The sequence below is a fragment of the Pieris napi genome, chromosome 3 (genome assembly GCF_905475465.1).
Source record: "Pieris napi chromosome 3, ilPieNapi1.2, whole genome shotgun sequence".
Taxonomy (NCBI): domain Eukaryota; kingdom Metazoa; phylum Arthropoda; class Insecta; order Lepidoptera; family Pieridae; genus Pieris; species Pieris napi.
In genome coordinates this window covers 9,224,337-9,250,377 of record NC_062236.1, presented here as the reverse complement: position 1 = coordinate 9,250,377, position 26,041 = coordinate 9,224,337, and the positions used below count along the sequence as shown (strand labels likewise).

The following is a 26,041-nucleotide window of genomic DNA, read 5'->3' as shown; positions in this document are numbered from 1 at the left end:
TTTCATTCGTTCCTTGACAGTCAGTTTAATTCTGGATGTCACTGTCAATTAGTTAAGTAGTATCACAATATGTCACATCTTACGGTTGCTAGATGTTCACATATTATCGTAAAAATTTATTAGAGAAGGAATTCCATCGGGTTCCCAAAGTTAGGGCCTCCCAAAAATAAGCGTTTTTCGGTCCCATAAATATTAGGCCAATTTTTAGGGCGGCATATTTTAATTCAGAAATTTAAATTAAATGTTCGGGATTCAAGAATTGGCTCATAATTATTCTATACTTTCATTAGCTTGACAACTTATTATTACAAGATTATTAAAGATAAGTACTTATATACAAAATTGAGCTTCTTGCGGTGTGCCTCACCAGTACAGTCAGTCTTTCCGCACTGCAAGATAAAAAAAATAGGAAACGAATGATATTGGTTTTACGTCGAATTATAGTCTTAACATAAAAAAAAGCCTAATTTCTGAATTATCTGAGTGTTTAATTTTGAATGAGGCATTTAAAGTAGTAGGCCAGTTGACTGTTGATTTGAGTTTAGCGGTCATTTCATTTCAAAAGTTGGTGGCCCTGGATTACATTACTACGTCTTGGTCTGTGGAATGTGGATTTTTCATTTTCCTTTTTGCTTTTGTTAAATGAATAAATGCGGTTTGAGACTAAAAAATAAAATCATTCATAACTAATGGTTTTAATTTTTTATATAAGTAGTCCTATTTGATAATTTTGATATGGATTTAAAATTTTAATAAATAAATGATAACCTTTCTCTACTATCTTTCTTTAATGATTATTGATTTTCAAGATTCAACTTTACCTTCTAACCAGGAACTTGAACTTGCAGAAATGCTCTGTTGTATGAAATATATGTAGTACTTTTTTATCAATAACAACTTAGAATGCGTCTCACGACTCGTTTATTGTCTTCAGTCATTCAGAAAAGGCCATTTTATATAACAACCCCAATATTTTATGTTAATGCTGGTAAGTTAATGATAATAATATATTAAAATCAGTATTTAATCTCGAGATGTTAAAGTGGGATATTCATACTATTTCAGCACCTCATTTAGGACATTTGTACACTGCAGTTGTGGCAGATGCAATACAACGGTTTGAAAAATTAACAAATCCTGAAACAAATGTGATCTTTAGTACTGGTAGGGTTTATTTTATTATATTATTATTTTCTCTAATCAATAGTTCTTAAATTATACTTTCAGGAAAATTTCAGTAAATATCTCCATAAAATAATGCCATATAGTTTGTTACCATATTTAAATGCTACAGGCACAGATGAACATGGTACTAAGATCCAGCAGGCTGCCGCTAAAGTGAACCTCTCTCTACCAGACTACTGTACAGCTATATCACAGGAATATAGAGATTTATTTAAAGATTTTCATGTTGAGTTTACTGATTTTGTACGAACTACAGAAGAGAGGCATAAAAAAGCTGTTAAGCATTTTTGGGTAAGCTGGGATAGTATTGTATATATGTTTATTCAACTCAAAATTTATATAAAATTTACATGTACAATCTGGGATATATTTTTCTGAAAACAGTATATTAAATAAATGTTTTAAATTAAATCTTTATGATTTCTACTCATCAATCAATAAAAATGTACTATATTTACACAAGTATATGGATAGTTTTAGCAAATAGATGATAATAAGCAGCAGTTAGTAGAATTGTTTAAAAGTCTGAAATAAAGTTTTAAGTTTTTCTTTTATAACATTTTTCAGAAAAAATTAGTTAAAAAAGACTATATATACAAAGCTAAGTATTCAGGATGGTATAGTGTGAATGATGAGGCATTTGTGCCTGATGCTCAGATTAGAGTTGATGACAAACCTGATGGCAAGGTAAGTAAATAGTAAATACTATGTTACTACATACTTTCAAATTTAGCATGTAAATATTTCCTCTGAATATAAATGTTTTACTATATTTCATCAAATTTAAGATGTATTGGAGCAGTAAATATTTAAATTAATCTCCTTAATAATAGTCATATAAATAATACATAATAATATATGGATTTAACTGAAACATAGCTTTATCCCCTTAATCTAACACCATATTAAGTTTAACAAAAAAAAAGTTATTTTTTGTTAGAGAACTGTTTAAAGATTAAATAATTTAAAATAGAACAAAAAAGTGTTACAGAATGGAAAAATGGAATCCATATATATAAGGCAGTTGAGGGTTTGAGGCTAAACAATAAACATTCTGTTTAGTTCCTTTGGTTTATAATAGATTGCGCGGGATAAACTTGTGTGATACATTAGTACAGCGCATTCATAGTAGATGGCGCCTTATAGCAAATCCAGAAATACAGAACGCGGTATTGTTATGATTCTCAACTGATATATATAGATTCGTAGAGTTTGAGAAATCATACTTACCTGGCGTAGGGGTTACCGTGATCAACAAGGCGGTTCCCCCAGAGCGAGACTCCTCCATTGCACTGCGGTTGAGTTGACCTCTGCGATTATCCCTAATGTGGATAACTCGGACGCGTAATTTTTGGTAGTGGGGACTGCGTACGCGCCGTCCCCCTTTTAAATTAATGATGATATGTATTAATTATAATGCAAATTATTATATTGTATACGAAGTGTTAACTGTTTATTTATTGAGCATTATTTGTCTTAGATGGGAATTAGCAAATAACAATTTATTATGTAACCTTAGTATATTATTATTATGTATATTAGGTTAAGTAACTTCCAATCCACTTCAGTAGAATGAACACTATACAATCAATCAAAACGATCATCCCACAGTGAGATACCATGTTTTTTTGGTTTAACTATATGAAGAAGCAATCAATTAATATACTGTTTTGTTTAATATCCCTAACGTAATTTTTTTATAGTTTGGTAATTTGAAAACGGCAATAGAGGAAGGGCTTAAAAAAATATTTCGCAGTGAAGTATTATAGACCGGCAGTTACAAATTACCTTTCTAGAAATAAGACCGAAAGTTGAAACAAGTTTGACGGCAATTTTTGAGCAGAATCCACCCAATACACCATTTGAATACACAAAATATTATAATTGGTCAATACTTAAGCAATTTCATACGTCATACGAAAAAGTATTTACGTTTATTTTACACCAATTGTTTTATTCTCACTAGATTTTTCTCTACTATATATTGTATTGTATAAGACCTTCTGTCGATCCGAAGTGGTGGAGGCCTGATGACCTGTAACACGGGTACTCTTACCTTTAGCAGGCATCAGTCTCACACAAACAAGCTTTTTCCCTAAACAGAAGTAAGACAATTATTTATTTATAATAGTACATATATAACTGTCACTTGTTTATGTCCTAAGTTTTTGTGACAAATAAATAAAGATTATTATTATTAATTAAATTTTAGGTGAGAGTGTCAGTAGAATCAGGACACAAATTAGAATGGACAGAGGAGACAAACTATATGTTTAGATTGAGCGCATTCAAGCAGCACCTCAGAGAATGGCTTCAGACAGGTACTACTTTCCAAGCGAAACCTTACTTCAGTTAATAATAATAATAATATAGCCTTTAAATTCCGAAACTCTGTCGTTTTATATATCTGAACTTTAATATATTTTCACTCCAGTATATCACAGAGTTTGGTGTGCCTCTTGGCAAAGGCCTCCTCTAACTTTTAAAGTCCTAGTATTGAGCGATGCTATCATTATATATTATGTTTTTTTGTTAGAGGGTGGTGGTCTGATCTTCCCGCGGCGACCAACCGTGGTGGGAAGGCTTCTTGATTAGGTTGTTTTAGAATGTGTTTCTTCCATATTTGTTTTGCTTTTCCGGTTTTAGTTGTTGTTGTTTTTGTTTTGATAGGTTGCTCGCGTGTGTTTGTTAGTTTTTTGAAATGTCGGAGGTCGAAAACGATCTATCTCTTCCTATATATTGTAGTATGTTTGGTTGTAATATTTCTTTTTGTCCTACATTGTTAGTTTTAGTCGATGTGTTTTCAAACTTGTTAGATGTGTTCTGTTTTTTCTGTGTAGACAAGTTGGGAGATACAGTTTTATCTCTCTTCCTTTTTTCGCGCTGGTTATCCTGCAGTTTTTTAATCACCAATTGGTCTCCTCTCAAAAAAGATTTGTTTCCCTTTTTCCATTCTTCCTCTGCTTTTTCTACTTCAGTTATCATATAGTTTTTTATCATATATTAAATATTCCGTAGTAATTGTAAGGTTTATCTTTACCAGTGCATAGAGAAAATATCCTTCAGTGCTGGTGGACGTGGGGTCTCTCAAGTATTACGTAAGCACTATAGGGGGGTCTTTGGTTTTCTTATTTGGTGATTACGTCAACAGTAATATTTACTTTTTTACACATGTTACCCACACATTGTCTATTCTTGAAAACGAAATGCATTTTCTACAAAAATTAATACGTCTATGTACTATTATTTTTGAGAGCTTTGCTTACTTTTGCTCTCAGGGTGGGAGGGGGGATAAATTGTGCAGTAAATTTGCTTAATTGGCTTACGTAATACCTGAACGGCCCCTTTATTAAAATTAACCTGAAAATATATTTACAGATGGTGTAGTGAGACCTAGCAAATTTCAAAAGCAGTTGCAAGAAATGGTTGAAAACGATGTATACCTACCAGATATTTCCGTCAGTAGACCGGCATCCAGGGTTCATTGGGCTATACCAGTAAGTATTTTTTAAATATCATTAAAATTTCTGTTGTTGTCCTCTATTGTTTACATATAAAGAGCATCCTCCTCTCTCAAAGGCCGGCAACGTACCCACTAAAATGGGTGTTCATGTAGACTCGCCCCCCTATTTAAAAAACGATTCTATATAAAAAACATAAATGTAAAACAATTCCCGGCGTACTATTATTATTATTATTATTATCCCGTGTAGATATTGCACGTTGGCAATCTATGCATCTCCTAATTCAAACAAAATATTTGTTTATTTAATTCATTTAATTTATCGTTTATCAGAATTTCAATTCAGATTCATTCTTATATTTTAAAACTGTATCTATTTTTCTTTTTAAAGTCCTTTAGTCGATTTTATCTTTTCAACGTTCAATATTTATCGCCGCGCTGGTCACTGTACTAGAGACTAATGAAAGAAGATAACGTGAAGACTGAAGATATGGTATCCTTAAAAGTTTGTGATATATTTTGTGGATTAAACTTATTTTTTACATTAATAGTAACTGAATTTCTATATATATATTTCTATTAAATTCGTATATAATCGTAGTTAATATTTTACTATTGATACTTAAAATGACTAGCATTGCATGGAAAACTAAAACTATAAAACTATATTTATTATAAAACATAACTTTATTCGGAATAATTAAATCCTGCGATAGAAACGAAATATTCTGTCAAATAAAACAGGCTATTATACCTGTTAACAATTCGGAAAAAATATATAATAGAATTAAAAATGAGTAATTTTATGATGTCTCAAGACAATAAATCATACTAACCTAAGAAATTCAATGACATTTTGTGTTGCCATCCGAAAGTTTTCAAATAATTCAATTATCTTTCATTAGAGTCACATTAGAGTCTGGCTCTAACGATACTGACTGATATCATCAGGTGCCGGACGATGAAGAGCAGAGTATATACGTTTGGCTGGACGCACTAATAAACTACCTTACGGTGTGCGGATACCCCGATGATGACCACATGAAGGACAAGGGTAGACCCTGGCCTGCAGATGTACAAGTTGTCGGAAAGGATATATTGAAGTATTTTTTTTTTTCTTTTTTTTTATGACCAATTAACCTAGTCCCATGCTAAGCTGGTGAAGCTTGTGTTATGGGTACTAGGCAACGTACATATTATTGATAGATAGACATATAAATACATATTTAAACACCCAAGACCTCAGCACAACACCAAATTCTCATCACATCGATGTCCGTCTCAGCCGGGGATCGAACCCGGGACCCATGGATTCGCAATCGGGGGTACTGACCACTAGACCAATGAGCCGTCATATAATTGGCTATAAGTGTATTCTAAGACGAATTTTATTCAACAACGATAGAAAATCATTTGGTTGCTATTATTCTGTCCACCGTATCCTCGACTTTACAATAATTAATAAGTCATACTTAGTGATAAATTAACTAATAAAAAATAATATAAACCTCATGTATAATATTACATCATATATTGAGTTTTGGAACGAATTTGTTACATTACACAAAATCGGTTGTCTGTAAAGTCGGTTTACTGACGATAGTTGAACAAGGCAACGTCATAAGAAAATACCGATGGAATGGTTGAAAAGAAAATTTTAATTTTATTTGTTTAATATATATTTTGTATGGATATAGAGAAGGAGGTAAATGGAAAACACAATTGAATTCAGTTACATTTATTTGTACGCATAAATACAATTATGTCAGTTTTTTAACGAACGAACGCTGCCGAACGCGGTGGCCGATTGTGCATCTTTGTCGCTCGTTCCGCGCTTTCGCTTGCACTTCAAGCCTTAAATGGAACGCCTCAGAGCGAGGTAACGCCGCATGCGTCATGTTTTTTCATGTGTGCAGCCGGCTCCATCGAATTATAAGACGTAAAAATATGTAAAATCTTTTTATGTTTATATTAGTCTAGCGTCTATCAGCAACATTAAGAAAGAAATATATAAGTGGAGTTACCCTTCCCAGATTCCACGGCATCTACTGGCCAGCATTCCTAATGGCCGTCAAGTGGCATCCGCCACGTCAGTTGCTCTGCCATAGTCATTGGACGGTCGATGGCAGTAAGATGTCAAAAAGTCTCCACAACGTGGTAGACCCAAGGCATACGGCTGCATCTCATGCTCTTAGATATTTAATGTTAAGAGAGGCAACAATGGCGGATGACGCTAGTAAGTTTTTGTATTTTTCTTAATTTTTTAAGTAAAAAGAAATCTAATGAATAAATATGTAGTAGACATTTTCTAATTTAAAGATTTTATATTATATATTATAAAGCTATTTTGATTTTATTTTCTTCAAATAAAAGGATTCATTTATGATTATTACTGATAAATATACACAATATATTTTTACTTTGCACATTTGTACGTTTCTAGTTACACTCAAACCTTTTATTATGCAGTTGAAAATATGCGTCAATTACAAAATTTGCGGTGAAAGTTTATCAGTTCTGTACAAATTCTTCAAAACAATATTGTGAGATTTATCTACGAAATCATACAATTCATTAAATTTACAAAAAAAAACAAAGTAATAAATGTCTGCGTAAATACTGTGTCAAATATTTGTATATAAATCGTTTATCTAATCGTATACCGGGCAGATGATAATTTAAGTTTTTTTTATAGATTATAGCGAAACAAAACTTATCAACATAGCGAACTCCGAGTTAGCAGATACTCTAGGCAATTTAGTAAGTAGAAGCTGTGGGCCTGCCCTGAATCCAAGATGTGAGTTCCCCGCCTTACATCAGCAGGAATTCGCAGAGTGTTGCCAGCTCCAAGTGACGTCACAGTTATTAGATGCAGTGGAAAGGTTGCCAGGTAAATAAAAGTCTATAACCTTGATGAATAAAGTAATTACAGTAATTGAATGTTGTCTATGTATCATAAAGTTTTTTTTAAACATATGTAAACGGTTAAGTTAAATTGTGTTTAAAACTTTACCAATCCTTTATCAAAATAGTTATTTTATAATATTTATTACAGACATATGTCGCTCGCACTATTCAAACTACCAATTCTATAAAGCAGTGGATGCGGTCATACACGCCTTACATTTAGCCAATTTGTTCTTCGAAACCTTAAAACCCTGGGAGCTCAAGAAAAAACCGGAAAGCCAAAAAGAGTTAGATGTTGTACTCCATTTAACACTCGAAACTTTACGTATTTGCTCAATAATTCTACAGCCAGTAATACCAGATATAACAAATAAGCTTTTAGATAAATTGCAAGTCGGGAAGAATTTAAGGAGTTGGCAACACTGTGAGAAACCGTCTTGGCGGTTGAAGGGCGCCATCTATGAAACGAAGAATATACAAAGCGGAAAGTTTGTTTTGTTCCCGCGTATTTATATTGATAAGAGTAATGTGAAAAAGAAAAAGGCTAGTGCGTGATAATTTAATTAGTACAATTAATACCATTGTTTATTAAATAACGTTTTAAATTTGTTTGAAAATGCGAATTATATGTGAATGTCTAACTTAACAAACAGTACGATTGATGTAAAATTAGATCAATCTTATAATAAGCTGCACACGTAAACCTGTGTACATTGTAAGATTATGATAAGTAATAGCAATCGAAAAGTATCGGAGAGTTTCTTGCCAGTTCTTCTCGCCAGCCAGCAGCCTATGATTTGGGAATTGGTACTAAATTCACATTTAAATCTAATTAATATTAACGGTACATAGTTATCAATATGAATAAATAATTTGTTTTGGATTATAACAATGCCAAATGATCTTATTAATTTAGCAAATTATTTCCTCCTTCTAAAGTCGTTTACCCGGATTACGGCTAGAAATAACTTTTTTTAATATCTTGCAAATAATTTTGTTAGTCTGGGATAGCGTGTTCTAATGTAGAAGTTTAAACTCGGTCCAGTAGTTTTTGAGTTTATTCGTTACAAATCTTTACAATGTAAGTATAGTTATGAATTCAGTGTTATAATGTGCCTTATCTTTTCTTAACATTAGCATAATCGGGTTTAAATAAAACACATCAATTAACTTAGTCGAATGAGAATAAGCGATAATCATTTAAAAATATCTGCAGACAATCCTTAAGTTCTTATGATTTTAATACTTTCTCTTAATAAAAATGTGAGACTCGGTTTCCCTGTATATAGTTATAAATAGTTTAATAAAGTTCCCTATATAGTTTAAAAATCCCACGGGTATGTTTAAAAATATAGTCATTAGGGGGATATAGATAAGGTCAACAAACCCCGTGTTTTAGCCTATTGATAAATATCGTTATGACCTTTCAATACATTTTTTCTATGTTCGACTGTATAAGTGTAGATTATATATCCGTAGACCGTAGTATATTGTAGCTAGTCAATTAGTGTGAAATATTACAAATGTACAACATTATGTACTGAAAATCTGTACTAGCTTTTGAATGTTACTGGTTTTTTTTTTTTAATTTTGTTAAAGGTTTGTTTAAATGAGATTAATTTATAAGTTGCAAATCCTACTAATCTCATCTTTCCTATTATAAAATGTATAGAATATTTTTAAATGTTACGCAATTCTATATATAAATGGACTGTTCAGAATCAGTTAGTAATCAATAAAATTATTATGCGATAACAAATTGTTTTAATTCCCCATTGTTACGTGCAATCACATAAAGAAATGATTTTAACATTATTGTGAATAAAAATCATTGTTTTTTTTTATGATACAGGAGGCAAACGGGCAGGAGGCTCACCTGATGTTAAGTGATACCGCCGCCCATGGACACTCGCACTGCGGAAGGCTCGCAATCGCACTGCCGGCCTATTAAGAATTGGTACGCTCTTAGGACCCTAAGTCGAATTGGTTTGGAAATACTTCAGTGGGCAGCTGGTTCCACATAGTGGTAGTGCGAGTCAGAAATTGCCTTAAGAAACGCTCAGTGGAACGACATACGTCAAGGTGATACGGATGGTATTTTATATTCAGTCTTGACGTCCCTACATGAAACTCGGCTATTTATACTATATTGTATTCGTGTATGCGGTGATGTTAATTATTTCGACTGTGTTTGCGTGTTGTTCCCACGAGAATGTAAGTGCGTGCTCCTATTTCACCATGCCTCCTGCTGATAGAGGACAACTCTTTGTTTTTAATTTGTTATTATTATTAATTACTTAAGATGTCATGTGGAACATGGTTTAATGGTTCCAGCTCCTTAAAAACGTTGTGTAAAAAAAAACATGGCGATTAAAAAGAGTGGCGGAGAGTTTATTGCCAGTTCTTCACTTCCGTTCTACGCCCTTGATTGAGAACTGGCACTAAATGTAAAATTAGAAGCATTAATATGTATTTCTTTACTGACAAGTCATAAGTGTACAATGTGTTACCTACATGATTAAATGATTTTTGAATTTGTATGCTAGAAACCTTATTGTTTACCAAAATTTATTACTTAGTTTTAGAATCTAATTAAAGTAATGATTAAAAATGATAAATTAATCGACAATGCTCATAAATAAAACAAACACATAATCGGAGTCAATTTATTTATGAATACGCTTATTAAATTATAATATTTGCATCAAAATACTGCAATAACTAACAGTACCGAAGCTAATCTAAACTACTCGATCATCACACCCATTTATCATTCAAATACCAATAACAATACTTTTGTGCATTTGAATTATTTGTGCGTCCTTACAAAAAATAATATCGCAAAATTTTCTGCCACAACTTATTCTTGAGTATGACACAGGCAACGATGAGTGGTAGGGAACATTAAGTTTCAAATTAATAATTTAATTTATTATGATTATTAAAAATTTGATATTTTATATTGGTAAAAATGTGTTTATCAAGTTATAGAAAATATTCTTTAAACATAAAATTGATAATAATTAAATTAATCAAGTTACATTAAATCGTTCCGTAGCCATTATTGACAAATTCATAAAATATTTTGCATTTGTTCTTTAATCTGAGTTAATTTGCTTAAAACTGGGCTTGTTGAATCGAAAGGTATACACAACTTTTAGCTAACATTTGATTTTTCAAAATTAAGTTTTGAAGTTATCGAAAAATACATTCATTCCCTTGTATATATGCCAATAGTAAAGTTTAACCGTTTCTCAATAACGATTTTCTTGACTTCTGTTTACCTTTAGAAAACAACAAGTCAGTTAGCAAATAGATATTAAAGATAAGTTGAAATGTAAAATAATTAGAGACCGAAAACTGCAAACTTTTTATCAACCGATAGTTTAATAGGGCTGTTATAGAGTATGACCAAGTACCCACAATACACCGATTTGGTACAGATACCGGCAAACATCTTGGATAAATGTCCTTGCTTGCGCAGAAGCGATTTTAAGGTATCACTTTGGCGGGCGATGGTGCCCGGCGGCGGAAGAGTGACATGTCGCGTAATTGGTAAATAAGTTGACGTTTGTGTCCCGCGCGTCCCATACCATGCGCAAACTTTCCCCCGCTCCCTTGTTTAATGCTCAAGAAGTTTGCCGGTGTCTGTATCGGTAGACAAATAAGATGGATGGCTTCACGACTGTTTTCAATTTGTTTGTCTGGTGTGACCCACAACCAACGCGATAGTTTACTTGGGTTTGTGTGCGTGCCGTGTACCATCAAACAATAGTTTGTTATTGACAGATAAAAAAGTTTGCAGTTTGCGGTGGCTTGACTTGATAACTTTGTGCAATCTCTATTTTTAATAAATCTGCCCTCGAGTAGACGACACAGGTGTTCACAACACGATACACTTACACGAATAACATCTAAATCTATGGTGGTTTGAGCTGTGGAATGGACAAGCAGTCAGAACGGAAGAGAACCCTCAGCCTTGTTTGTGCGATTTTGGGGGAAGTTACGAGTTTTGAGGGTACTTTCAAAATTAAGAAAAAACACTTGCACAAAACTCTGGAATATTCTTAGAAGCTGTAGTATGGACGATATTGATGATTTCTGAGCTATGAAAATGAAACTGTTTACAATACTCCACAAAACTCGTAAAATTTCCCATGAATATATAGTTCCTTTGCTCTAAATATCTTTTGTAACGCCTTTTGAATAAATAGGTCAAAATAATTTACACATTGTCATCAGAACATTAAAAATTCTGTTGAACTAAGAATTGAACTCGTAGAATGAGGCGTTACCGAAAATAATAAAATCAAAACTAGCATGTTATTCTAGTTGCATTGCTATATAATGAAGTTCGCTGTACATGGGAGTGCTACACACTAACCAACATTACAATACCTAACAATAGAATGATTTATGTGTGTAGCACACCTTACGTTTGGCCAAACGAGACTAAGATTAAGTCTAAAAAACTGTAACGCCTCTAACGTATAGTTTGTTAACACGTGTCAAGTATTAATAATGCTTCTTCAGAAATGTTTACTATACAGTCACAAGCGTTACCTCTCAATATTTCTATACAAAATTTTAACAGCGACCGCCAAAGACAAAAGGCATTTAAAAATGGTAAAATACAATAAAAGTAGACGTCAAAATGCATTAATACTTACACTAATACAATATGGAAGAAAACCGGCAATGTACACACGCTATAAGACACGTACAAATTAATTTAAATTTACAATTTGACAAAGTTCCAAATAATTGTTTCGCGATTATCTTTTCATTTCATTATGGACTATTAGAAAATTATACACCAAACGATTGTGAACTACGGGTGAAGAATAATAAGAAAACAACTTTAAAATTAGCTGCTCGTAACTTCAACGATAAATTTATGAATTAATCTACGACATCGCGAAACACACGAATTAAAATTGAATTATCAAATCGACGAATATACACACCAAATACAAAAAAATTCGAGTTACCGAATCAACAATATCGATTCTAAATTATTGCTCGATTTATACTATAAAAAATTTGATACATTCCATTAAAAATATATAATTGCATTGCACTAGATTACGTCACTATAGCCGTAGACCAGAGACCATGACTTGCATTTGTTATCTATGCCCCTAATCTAATCTGTCTCCGACCAAAGACTACAGTCTTCTAGATTCAAAAAGCCGTGTCTAAATTCCCCTTCTCTGCTATCTGTCGCATGGCATAATTCTAAGCCCTTGAATATTTATGCAATAATCGTCTTTATTTAGGAACTTTTATTTTGCATATTTTGGGATATTTAAAAATAATTAGTTTTCGAGTTTAATTCATATAGATATGTTAACAAAGTCGATTTTCGCATAAAGCCAGAGCAATTACAATTTCACTCGCTCACTCTAGTCACCTTCAAATTACGCCCAAATATTAAAAATAATAAATAATATCATTAAAAATCACGCACTAAAGTGCTGGTAAATTAGATTAAGCGTTTCTAATCTAAAACCTGCGAATCAAACTTCATAATAAATTCGATCGAAAATAAAATATATTAAGAGAATCGCTTAAAACTAAATTGTTCATGATTGTTCTGTTTGTGGAAGGAAACTTCAAAACATTTTGACAGGTACTGAAGACAAATGCATATAAAAACGTACGTATACGAGGCAAAATTACATAAGGCATAAAATATATTTTGATTATTGGACAGTTGCTAGAAAATAATCCGTTTCCCGAGAAGAAATATTGAATACAAAAATGGTATTTACGGTTAACAAATGGTACGGTGCATACAAAATGTTTTCAATTATTTTCTTCTAAAGAACAGAGTATACTTTTTGAAATTTTTGTTAACCGTTTGACTTAAACAAAAGCCTTGTAAATGGGGTAGAAACATTTGTCTATTTTTATTCAAAGCAGCGAGGAATAAATTAGGTTTATCCCTCTATAAATATTTAAATTTGTCTATAAACTTTCGATTCGAATAACTAAAATATGTGCGTTTAAATATTGTACCATCGTTACCTACCCGCAAAATTGAACTTGCAACATTCGACTGTCCGACCAATTTTACAAGTCAATTATAAAACTACCCACAAAACATTCAGCTAACCACATATCGGCTACTCGCAAAACTACCCACATTAATAGAATGTTTTCTCGATCTACCCGCTGAAAGAAATCGTATCTACCCACAAAAGCGGTCAGCTTTGGGGAGGTGGAGACGAAGGTTGCAGCAAATGTTCGGGGATGGGCACAGGCCTCAAGCGTTGAGGGACTTTTTTCTGAGGGCATAACACCTGAAACAATGGTTTCAATACATATGTCTGTCGATAAATCTGAATGAGGGAAAAGTAAGTGTGTACTTAGACTTGTCTAAGTTAATATTGTAAATACAGAAAATACTATTTATTTTATAGGATTATTCCTACGTCAAATTTGTTTTGCTATGGAAACTTGTGGTAATTGTTGTCGCTGCCAAGTTGTAATTATATTTCAACAATGTCAAATAATGCTTTTCCTAAAAGATGTTTAGGAAAAAGCATTATTTGACATATTTTCCAGTATCCAAAACGATTTAAATAGATGTAGGTATGTTATCTAAAGCTGGCGGCTTCAACACATTTACACTTTGTGCTTGTGTAGTGTCTGTAAATAAGCGCGAGACGTGATGTCAAACTGAAATTCAATCACAAATACATCATGAAAAGACTGTCCCTCTCGCGCTCGGTCAAGCTTATAAGTATAAAAGAGACAGTTATTGTTTTTCTTTTGCTACTGTTTATGTTGATCTTTACTGTTTGATATTATTATTATTTTATACAAGTTGATCTTTTTTCAAACATTACCAGGACAATCTCGTGAAATGGTGCACAATGTTTTTAATTATTTTAAGCATCTTAATAAAAACAGTTTAATGAAAAAATGTTATATTTAATTTGACATCAGATGCGACTGGGGTTTCTAAGAGGAGTATTGAAAGAATAGTTAGTGAAGTAAAAGTGAAGTGTGTTGAGCTAGATGGAGCTTATGTCGAAAAATGAAAAATTATTTACACAAACTACTCTTATACGTTATTGGTCGGGCTTAGAACTTTTGGATCCACCCTCGTAAGCACATAAGATTTATATGTATTTGACACATTTTTATTTATTTACAACCCACCCAACCTTACTTAAACCAGAGTAGACCTGTGTAGTTAGTATGTGAAATTGCATTAGTGTGATTACTGTGAACGCGCCAGCTTTCGATAACCGACCTATACCACCAAGTAATCAACATACATACATTATTTTGATTTATTACAATTGTAATGTTTGTAAAGAACGTGGTCAAGCCTAATCTAATGTCATCTAGGAAATACTTTTGCAATTGCTGAAAAAGCGATTAATTTTGACATTACGCATTGTGTCAAAGCCCTGCCTTATACAATAATAAACTATTTAATTGAAGTGTTCATGTTGAAATAATATTTTTTATATAAAATACCTTTCTAGCGAACACAAAGCATCCTTTATCGTCTTGTACAGTCTCGAGTGTAGCTTCTAGTTGTAGGTCAGGGCTGCGACATTCTGTTCCGGTCTCATCTAAAAAAAATATTTTCTTATAATAATATGCTAAAAGTAAGATTGATATGTTCTTATTAAAATTTCGAATGATTAAAAAGAGCTGTAACCGCAAATGTTATTTTTTTTTATCTACTAACATAGATTGGAATAGAACAAAATCTATATGTTTTTCTGACCTAAGCTTAAATTTATAGTATCAAAAAAAATACATTTTTGAGACTAGCTTGTACATAGAGACAGACATACAAAAACTAATAATATGTATTCATAGATTACATAAATATATTATTCAAAATTCGTCGTAAAGCCAGCGCATATACTTTTAGTAGGAAAGAGCCTTTAAACTTCTCTACATACAAATTACTATACCATGTCACACGACACGCGGCGTCGCACCGCAAGCGCGCCGGAGTTGTGACCTGCGAGACGAAACGGGGTGGGGTAAAATATATTGCCACACCGCAACAGTAATAGCGGTGCGGCGCCGCACTGCACCGTTGCCGATTTGTGGCCGCGCTCTTATCGAGTACAAGTCAACGTCAAGTAACACTCGCTTGTCCAGTGAAGGAAACATCGTGGGGAAACCGGAATGCCTTAAGACTCAACAATACAAAGAAGGGAAGGTGGGACCTAGTAGTTGTAGTCATACCTGAAGAGAAGACATTTAATTCCGTAAAACAGCCGGTCTCTAACATTTCGGTCTGCCAAGGAATGGACACGGAGCCGGTGTTAAATTTCCCATAGAAAGTGTCGTCACCCGCGTCTAAGTTCACGCCCTTCACTGTTGAAAACTGTTCTATGTCGAGAACGTCCTTTGCGTATACGGCGTGTGGCTGGAATTGTTAAATTAACCTCTTACTATATATCTCAGGATATTATTAATAATTAAACATATTATTTCTATATACTGCGGTAATATAAGTAATAAAAACGTTAAAAAACTTTCATTGTATATTTTACCGGTGTGTAGATCCAAACACCCGGAAACAGACACGGGAAAAAGTAACTTTCAAAAATCAAATATTTTTTTTGTTCATACAAAAAACACATTAATACCAGTTTTGAAACAATATGAAACTCCTATTTGTCAAACGTCAGAAGACTTTGACATGTGTCTCTTACCCTCAAATTGAAAGTCAAGACTTAAGTTTCTTAGCGTTAAAGTGTGTATTCTAACGCCCGAACCCAATAATTAATCCACAATCTCATCAATCCGTGACAGTCGATCCATCTCTGCATCCCAATAAGACCATTCATTTTTGGCTAAGGATAGAATGCAATCTCTTCCCTCTTTGTCGTTCCATTTTACCGAATTTACACTCATATTTGATAATCAATATAAACCAAATAAAGTAAATACAACCGCACAAATAACATTAAAATAAACATGTCTATGTTGAAAACATAACAAACTGCTTTTTTAATGATTTTAAAAACTGATGTAAGTTAAAATCTGTTAAAATAATTAACTGTTGGAATCGAGCTTTCGTCAACTGTCATTTTCACACAAAGGTCTATCCACAGACACCGATCCGACCTCCCATGGATAGCTTACAAGCCATAGTCCATAGTAATAGCCATCTGTCGATACATCGACAGATGGCTATTACTATCCGTCGATTGGTTATTGGCACACTTGTAACAACATTTGGATTAAGATTTCTATCTCAGATGGTCAATGGATTGAGATAGGTTATTGGATTCGGACGTAAGTGTTAACTTACATCAGGCACAAAAGGAGCATCAACCATTCCAGCCTCGAGTCTCGCCCAGTTGAGTCTGACAAAGAAGCGATGAGCTTTGACCTGACCCGCTCCTCGCTTGCCAGCGTTACTGCCAAGTCTACTCGCCGGAGTCTTTGCCAATAGTGCACTGCATAATGAGCGTGCGCAATCACTGAATTTGCTTGAATACTTCTCTGGTTCATGCTGTAACATAATAAAATTACAATATTGAAAAGATACAAATTTTTAGTACGAATTTTGAAAGGGCATCGTTTTGTATACGTTTTAAGTTTTAAATACTAAAATAGATGTATTATTAGGACCATGTTTAAAAGTAACTAAAATATCATACTAGAATAGTGGAGATATTAAGGCCCATATTTAAAAAATATTAAATTTATTGGTTTTTTATATGCTCATATATAATTTAGTTGTTACTATCGCGAGGGCTCGCGGGTGCTAGGTGGAAGAAGCTGGTACTGGGGAGCCCCAGCCCAGAGGTGAGAGCAGTACTCCATGTGGGGCCGAATTTGCGCTTTATATAGTGGCATGCGGTGGCCCGGAGTGAAGTACCGTCTCGCCTTGCTGAGCACACCAAGCTTTTTGGAGGCTAATTTAGCCTTTCCCTCCAAGTGACCGCGAAACTGAACGTCGTTCGATATGTCAACGCCAAGTATTCCAATGCTGGCTGTGACTTTAAGAAGAGTGTTTTCGAAAAGAGGAGTAGCGAAAAAGGGTGTTTTTTAGCGGAAAACGCGCAAACTTGTGTCTTCTTGTGGTTAAATTGGACTAGGTTTTGTCTGCCCCAGACTGAGACTCCACGTAGTAGAGTTTCGACTTCAGACACAAGTTTGTTCCGGTACTCATCAACAACTGCCCGAGAAATACCTGCCCGGCCAGTGTAAAGAGTATCCCCAGTGCTGTCATCCGCATAGCAATGAATGTGCCATACCTTAACTCTCCGATCCACTTCTTCCCTCTTGACTTTCTCTTTCCTTGCGCGGAATGGCGCTCTACCCTCAATCATTTCATACACCAGGCATCCGAACGAAAACCAGTCCGGACTGTATGTATATCGCTCGTTGTCTATCACCTGAGGAAATTACACGTAAATACACATTGACCTCAAATCAGTATAAACATTTCTAAATGACATTGTCTTTTCCTTCATCTCAAAGAATATGAATAACATAATTATTTAATTTTAATATGTATTCAATTAAATCCTTTACATGTTATATGAAATACATAAAAATATTCTTAAGAATCTTGAGATTCGCGAGCATCTGCCACAGTTTAACATTTGTCTCGTTCTGGTGTGTGTGTGTGTTCTTGACGTCGAACATCCGCCCGAAGTGGGATGGTCGAGTCAGAGTTGAGAATAGAACATAAAACCAGCTTTGGCACATGCGCCTGAGCAGATATAGTTTATGTAAAATCAGTGAATTTCCTACCCATCATCTAGTCTTACTTACTTGTATATGAATTTACAAATACATTACATGTTTTAGACGATATCAGAAGCAACTGTAATAACTATTAACAAAATATAAGGAAAGGGATAAACGGGAAATTTAACTTTTAGAAAACTCAGAAAGAATTACAATGAACGGACGTAAAATCTTACCTCAGGTGCCATATACCCCACAGTGCCAACCCGGCCCCTGACACTGCCCCCTTCGGGTACATCCACGGCCAGACCCAAATCCGAGATACGCACGTGACCCGCATCATCTAACAATATGTTCTCCGGCTTACAGTCTCTGAAATATATTAAGACAAAAATATAAATATATGGTAAAATACGCGGTTACGAAAAGGAGGTTTTTATTTTATTTTATGGTCTGGTAACGAAAACGAGGTTGGGGTCACTAAGGTCCGTATTCTTATATCCAGTCAATATCTCGTCCTGGGCATTTAACATTTAAACTGAATCTTGATTAATGTCCAGAATACGAGCTTAAAGTAAAATACTTAAAGGTCCGTATTCTTAAATGAATAATAAGTGCTCTTTTATCTTAATTTTAAAAACATTTTTTTTTATCTTAATCATTGGATTTTTATACATAGCATATTTAGATTTATACATAAAAACAGAGCCTTCATTAGATTAAAAAGTATATTTAATGTAAAACCAATTCCTCACCGATAAACAATAGCCATCTTGTGCAGGTGTTCCAGACCACAGGCGACTTGTGCTGCATAGAAACGCGCACGTTCCAAACCCAGGCCGGTCTCTGCGCCCGCGCACATATTGTAGATGTGGAATTTAAGATCACCGCCTGAAATTATTTAATAAACTGCAATACCAGTTACAAAACGTACAATATTAGTATCCACAGTATGTATTACACAGTACACGTAACACTCGACTTACTGCGTTAAGTTTTTGTTAATCGAGACACTTACTTGGTTTGCCAATATCTTGCTTGCCTTAAAACACCAACGCAGAATTGAGCATTTTTAACAATATTTATAAAATGACAAAAAAGTGTGTGTGTGTCAGCTACGACGCACGATTGGAGTTTACTCCTTACGAACGATAAAATGGCGATAATGTTCTGTGGCTGTCGACCATATTTTCATACTAAAGGTGGTAAGAATATATGTTTTTATAATATAAATGTTTGTAGAAGTAATAATACGTACCTACATCATCTATGCCCAAATAGGATTTTCTTTCTGTGACCAAAGTTACCTTTATATTAAGAGAAGAATAAGAATGAACAATCTTTTTAGTTTTAATTTCACTGACCATTACTATTGACAAAACTCTATGGCACGCTAGACAATCAACTTTTATTTTCTACACCTGTCAACACTGACAATGTTGTAACGTGGCTGTCAAAACGTGAATTCAAAATAGAAAAGTCTGTGTAATGTATTCCATCTCATTCTTTTACACGTTCAATCCTACAGATAGTTTGTCTCTTTCTACATAACGCCTCAACTTTTCGTGTTACACATAACGCCTCAACTTTTCTTGTTACACATAACGCCTCAACTTTTCGTGTTACACTTGATTTTACTCCTCATAAAATTTCCGTACCGGGCCTTTTAACTCAAATCGTTTCTTAAGGAGTAAACTCCAATAACATTAATTATATCGCATTTTACAACGCTCCGAGTGCTTTTCAGTGATAGCAAGCGAAAAACAACAGCTAATTGACCGAAGCCAGTACTAACATGATATACTTACCATTCATAATAGTCAGCACCAGACAAAGGGCTTCCTTAGTCTCATAAGCATACGCAAGGTTGACGACGAATCGTGAATTAATACGTTGGAGTATCTGCTTCTCTATCAGCACCATCGGCTCTCCCTTTCTCTTCTTTATACGTTTCTTCTCTAGCTTCTTGCATGCGTACATTTTACCCGTAGCTCGAACCTTTAAGTCAGATTTAATAAAATTATTGAACTAAAACTGACACTTTTATTTGTGTCTCTGTTGAAACAGTCGCATTATTTTTTACTGATCAAACTATACATTGTAAAAAAAATTAATTCATTGAATTAACACAAGAAAAAGTCAATATCAATGATCATAATAATTATATCAATATAATTAGAAAGTTAAAAACTTTATAACACGCAATTTCTCTATCGTCAATCATGTTTTTATCTTATACGATTTAATAGAAATATTACATTTAAAGAAAACACTTTTTTACCGGATTGAAGTTATGTATTATAAATTAACAATTATTTCACATAATTTTAAATTTTTCCGACGTTTCGCGTGCTTTACAGCGTGCGTGGTCACGGTGACCAATAATTATAAATTAATTATAATAATTGTAAATTTATAATAATACATAACTTCAATCCGGTAAAAAAGTATTTTCTTTAAATGTGTAAAGGTTATGTCAATAAAAGACTAGACATATTACAGTTATATATAGTTTAGTAAGCAAAAAAACTCACTTGACAAGCGCAAACCTCCCCAAAACCGCCTTTACCCAAAACTCGGTACATGCGGAAGGTATTTTGCGTAATAGGTTGTGCTTCTAGCCATTTCCATTGTAAATACCGATGAAAGTACATAGACCTCTCAAACTCCGCGAATGGAGTGCCAGCGAGAAAGTTTTTCACGCATCGTATGCACTCGCCAAAAATATCCCGAGCGCCACCTGGAATTAATTAATCAATTTAATTACGTAAAATTAAATGAGGTCATTTAAAAAATATTTTTTCTGTAGAATACTTACTACTCTTGAATAAAATTTGTTAAATTTCGTAATTAGCGTTTTATTTCGTAAGTAAATTTATCAACAATTTAAAAAAACGATTTATACCTATTTAAATAATGTTAACTAGTATTTGAATTTGGTTTAATAAATGTTATTAATATAGTATTTGCATTCATTTGTTTTTAAACGTCTATTTCTGTAAAAAAGTCACTAGTGACAGCAACATTATATTTATCAGAGTTACGATACTTACTCAGGCGTAATAGAAACAGATTACTGTGTCTTATCTTTCGTCGGTGAAAAGAAACATTAAAGAGAAATTTGATTTTAGGTAAAATTGGAACTGATTTAGAGAATATTGGCAAGTTTTAGAAGGTTAATGCCACACGTACGTCAGTTCTAACTTTGGATGCGATTTGTATGAACGTAAACACAGTTACAAAAACTCAATTTGATTTGTATTGTTCTTCGTAATTAATAGAGATATAATTATATATTATTCGCTCATAGACTACGTGCTTCCATAGAACTAGAAAGATCAGGATTGTATGCATCTTGGTAAGATTCCAAATCAAATTAACACAAAAACGTATTTAAAATAACGATCGGTGACCGTCTGTCTGGCAATGCACCTTGGCTATCAAAAAATTAAATCCATTTCTAAGTAATATTTAAAGGTACCTTCTAGAAGAAGTGCACTGGCGTCGTCGATAACATTGGCAGGAACGACGTCGGTGACAGCATCTTTGTCTTCTGTTTTAAGGTATCTGCCAAACACCTCCGCCGTGAGCGCCACCCTCACTTCATCCACCTCCACTTCCGACCTCTCCGCCTGGAGGTTTATATTACGCTTTTATTGGTTAGATATAAATGCATTTTATTTACGTCAACACATACCAGCTAAACCAGATTAAAACGCTAAACGCGTCCGTGGAGAAAAATAATGATAATAATTAACCATGTACTATCCATTTAAGTAAATTGGTAATTAAAATTACTTCAACTGACGTAGTTAATCCGTCACAGCTGGGTATTGGGTTTTAAATCTAGAATAAAATATAATTACAAAGGTATCTCTTGGAGAACGTTAGAAATGGCATAGATTAAGAAAAATATGTTTGCGTCGCATTTATTTTACTTGAGACGGTTTAGATAAATTACGAAGATACTTTAAACAGGTCGTTCAATTTGTCCGTTTTATCTGTGTTGAAAAAGGTGGAATATATACAGAAGGAAGACAGATCGATAGCTCACAGACTATATAAAAAAATCAGATATGTACAGTGTACACATATAGCTTATAACTCCTGATGCCAAACTTCGCAAAGTTCACACCATAGTTTGTGATATGTCGCTTTTGTCAGTGCTTGAACTTAGCTAAACAGTTTCCTCACGTACTCTGGCCATTACTTGGGATTGTATTATTAACTTCAGACGTATAGATATGATTAACTCGAGAACACGAGATGAATTTAGAATGGCTATTTAGGAAATATTGTACAGTTATAACTTTGCGTGATCGCGACCTCGTTTGCGTAGCCTAAATAAGTCTGTTATTATATATATATAGCAACAGAAATGCGATTGACAGTAATTGTATATATAAATTACATAAGTACTAATAATTTTGAAAGAATAAATTGCGAAATTACGACTAATAAAATAAAAATATTTAACAAATTAGATAACACTTTCTTACATTTAAATTTGTAGCAACATTAACGCACAAAATTGCACGCGTTTTGAATGACTTTAAAGTTTAAACGAAATCTTTTATACCTACTATTCATTAAGCTAGGAAACACATATGTATTTAATTTTTAAATTCCAAACTATAGATACACTTAAGCTAGTAACATCCGTGACACGTGTATATTATACCAATAATTGTGGGGTTTTTCGAGATATAAAATCTTTTCTTTATGTGTTTATTAGCTTAATCCTTATTATTATTTCCTGTTGGTATTACCCAAGTTCTTACATCTGTAAGGACAATTTCAGAATTGATCCGTAATAAATTCTTCCTTATACTATGTGATAGCTCGTTATTTCTATCAACATAAGGATTAATTCTAAGATTCAGAGTAGATCTGTCGAAAATAACACCATTTGACAGTTAGGAAACTTTGTCTTTGGACTTGTCAGCTTTAAGCTTTACCCTTTTTTTAATATAAATTCCCACCAGTTTCCCTAGACTAAAATCCGGTAGTGACGTTGGGCTTTCTTGTCATGTTCATCAAGAGAATAGTTAAGTCATCGCTTGTCTGGTAAGATTCATAATCGAACGTCTGATGTCAAACATGTATTGGATTTTGACATACGGCAGCCATCATTATTACAGAGAATAGACAAGAAATTACTAGTATCTTGATAAACATGACAAGAAACTGTACGTCACTGAGAAATATAGTCCGGGAAAACTGTTGCGAATATATTAAAACATTGCATTTTATAATTTTAGCTGGCTATCATTAAACATTATTCTCTAGATTATACCATTATCAAGATTTACAGTTCTTGCTCTAAGCCTATAAAGCAACTGCAGTAAATGCGCAAAAAATATTGGAACATTCATCTCAGATTGGGGTTACGGTTCGATCCATTAACTGATCATTAGTTCTATCCACACTTAATCGACACAACAGTGTCGGCTTTGCAAAATAAAATCGAGTAATATTTTTTCTACGTTCATTGACTACTCAATTTATATATACAAAACGTTCCTGCTGCGTTCGAATAAACACAATGATTACTTAAATAATTGCCAACGCTTTAAGCGGGCCATAGTGTGGCCATAGACGGACCGCATGTTGCAGTCGCTACCGACTGCTCTAAGCGGTCGCCGCACGGCGATCTGCAGTTTCCATACTAAATTCATATCCGCAATACACGGACCGCACGGCCAGTTTCTGAGCGATCAGAACAGTGGCTCTGCGGTCGAGTTTCGCCGTGCGGTCGACTGCTTAGAGCTGCCGGACCCATCATACACGGACCGCTACAAGCGGCTGCTGCCGACCGCACGCCACTCCCTCAAATAAAATAAAATACTAACTAATTCATCAAATGAAACCAGGGACATTCTAAAGTAGTTGAGTGTCTTCCCTCAGCTGGTGATACAAAGTATGAAATATTCCATGCTGTTCTCTTGATTGTAGTATTGGACGCACCCAAATACTACGGTGTCTTCTACGCCTACGCTCGCGTAATAATAGTACAAGTAGCAGTGTTTCTTCATCAAATTCCATCTTGTAAATGAACTCGCATCAGTATTATTTTGTAGTCGAACACAACTGCTCCAAGAAGACCCGCGCGCTCGCTCTACAGCAGTCGGTCTTGACTGCAATATGCGGTTTGCTCAGGAACTGCTCGAGCGGTCCGTGTATTGCGAATATAAATTTAGTATGGAAACTGCAGATCGCCGTGCGGCGACCGCTTAGAGCAGTCTGTATCGGCTGCAACATGCGGTCCGTCTATGGCCCCGCTTTAATGTTCAGGGATATTAAATTGGGTACAATTTAAAAATTGACACCGTCATATTTTAGTGCATGTTATATGACTTCGACCAATCTAGTTGCCAGACATGTATTAAGGTAAATCCTAAATCCATCCCTGGCTCATACAACTCTGGGGAGGCGAAATTCATTTTATGTGCGGTAATTACGCGTTCCCCATTTGACGTTTCATTTGCACGGTAATAATTTTCTTTTGGAGCGAGAACATTTTATTGAAATTCTAAGGTGCTCCTAAGAATTACAACTTAAATGTCGCTTGTCCAAGTTAAATACTATAACATACTTATCGTATAAGTAAAGGGAATATTTATAATATATTAAAGTTAGTTCCGTTTTCATCAAAAACCAGAAGTCTCCTATATAGAAAACTAGCTGACCCGACAAACGGTTGTTTTGCCATGTATATTATTTCTAATAACATGCACAAAACAAACATTTTTTTTAGTTCAATAAATATATAAAAAATAGGAATTCATCGTAGAAGGGTGAAAATTAAGGGTTGTATGTATTTTGGCATGCTGTATCATAAAAAAAATAACAATTTAGGGGTGGACTACCCTTACAATTTAGGTGGATGAAAAATAGATGATGTCCGATTCTCAGACACAAAACTTCATGAGAATCTGTCAAGCCGTTTCGAAGGAGTTTAACTACAAACACCGCGACACGAGAATTTTATATATTAGATACTATGTGTACTCCTTCCTGGATAATCAACCAATACAAAATGATTATCAATCCCAACCCGTAAGAGATTAGGACATTCAACCAAAATTCAGCTTTATAATAATTGTGATAAAGTATAGATTTGTATACTAACTGCGTCTAGGAAACTGTTGTACTTGTGGTAGTGAGGGCGGTTCCGTTCGCAAAACTGTCGGAACAGCAGCTTGCCGATCGGCTGCTGGTCGACTATGTATTCGTAGTTTACATCTGAAAATAAGAAAATGGTGATTAAAATCGATCAATCCTATCGTCAGTTATCGCCTAAATCTACGTCACAATGACCAGTTTCCGCTCCGTCTTGTCGCAACTTTGTACAATTTTTATTTTTTATTTTCGTTTTTTATATAGGACAGGGGCAAACGGGCAGGAGGTTCACCTGATGTTAAGTGGTACCGCCCATGGATAGTCAATGCCAGAAGGCTCGCGAATGCGGCTTTTTAAAAGTTGTTTCGCCGTTTTCTTTAAACACTAGATTTTCCTAATATTTAAAATTACGTCATGTTATGATAAATTTCAGCAAGTTCAATGAATTTTTGGTGACTTTGCAAATAACAGCTATATTTTAGTTGATATGAAAGAAAATCCCCGAATGAAGATGAAAGATTTGAAGGAAAAGGGATATCTCTTTCTTCCTGTTAAAAAGTTAATAAAAAAATTGCCGGTCACTGTATATATAGCGCTAATTTTTCATATCAATGTTGTACTTGTACGTCAATCAATAATAAAAAATGAAACAATCGTCAACGTCAATAATAAAAA

At 34.0% G+C, this 26,041-nt stretch overlaps 2 protein-coding genes and 1 non-coding gene across 4 annotated transcripts in view; 2 read left to right on the top strand and 1 right to left on the bottom strand.

Annotated features, from left to right (window-relative positions):
• Positions 1 to 590: 590 nt before the first annotated feature.
• LOC125063643 (methionine--tRNA ligase, mitochondrial) lies at positions 591 to 9,310 on the top strand. The gene is made up of 10 exons (XM_047670179.1): positions 591 to 988; positions 1,066 to 1,164; positions 1,295 to 1,476; positions 1,753 to 1,872; positions 3,398 to 3,506; positions 4,564 to 4,682; positions 5,600 to 5,751; positions 6,682 to 6,884; positions 7,344 to 7,538; positions 7,704 to 9,310. Exons 1-10 carry the CDS (start codon positions 904 to 906, stop codon positions 8,108 to 8,110), a joined length of 1,671 nt encoding a protein of 556 aa, XP_047526135.1. The 5' UTR covers positions 591 to 903; the 3' UTR covers positions 8,111 to 9,310.
• LOC125048506 lies at positions 2,408 to 2,569 on the top strand. The gene has a single exon (XR_007116829.1). It is a non-coding gene; the product is annotated as a U1 spliceosomal RNA (small nuclear RNA).
• An 897-nt stretch (positions 9,311 to 10,207) lies between the features above and the next one.
• LOC125063208 (G protein-coupled receptor kinase 2) overlaps positions 10,208 to 26,041 on the bottom strand; it is a 50,765-nt gene continuing 34,931 nt past the window's right edge. Inside the window, exons 3-13 of one of the 2 annotated variants that reach the window (XM_047669507.1) lie at positions 25,377 to 25,489; positions 21,726 to 21,894; positions 20,779 to 20,984; positions 20,053 to 20,242; positions 19,000 to 19,135; positions 18,481 to 18,616; positions 17,806 to 17,946; positions 16,854 to 17,057; positions 15,779 to 15,962; positions 15,050 to 15,147; positions 10,208 to 13,860 (exon numbers count right to left, since the gene is read on the bottom strand). In XM_047669507.1, coding sequence (XP_047525463.1) covers positions 13,765 to 13,860; positions 15,050 to 15,147; positions 15,779 to 15,962; positions 16,854 to 17,057; positions 17,806 to 17,946; positions 18,481 to 18,616; positions 19,000 to 19,135; positions 20,053 to 20,242; positions 20,779 to 20,984; positions 21,726 to 21,894; positions 25,377 to 25,489 — 1,673 coding nt within the window. In that variant the 3' untranslated portion in view covers positions 10,208 to 13,764. The remainder of the gene's footprint in view (positions 13,861 to 15,049; positions 15,148 to 15,778; positions 15,963 to 16,853; positions 17,058 to 17,805; positions 17,947 to 18,480; positions 18,617 to 18,999; positions 19,136 to 20,052; positions 20,243 to 20,778; positions 20,985 to 21,725; positions 21,895 to 25,376; positions 25,490 to 26,041) is intronic. The other variant, XM_047669508.1, reaches the window with a different exon arrangement.

What these genes read in the sequence shown, in the direction of transcription:
- LOC125063643 (XM_047670179.1), top strand. Translation starts at nt 904, where the DNA reads ATGCGTCTCACGACTCGTTTATTGTCTTCAGTCATTCAGAAAAGGCCA. An exon ending in GTCGGAAAGGATATATTGAA is followed by an intron (nt 5,752 to 6,681) that starts GTATTTTTTTTT and finishes TACCCTTCCCAG; the next exon opens with ATTCCACGGCATCTACTGGC. An exon ending in TGCAGTGGAAAGGTTGCCAG is followed by an intron (nt 7,539 to 7,703) that starts GTAAATAAAAGT and finishes TATTTATTACAG; the next exon opens with ACATATGTCGCTCGCACTAT.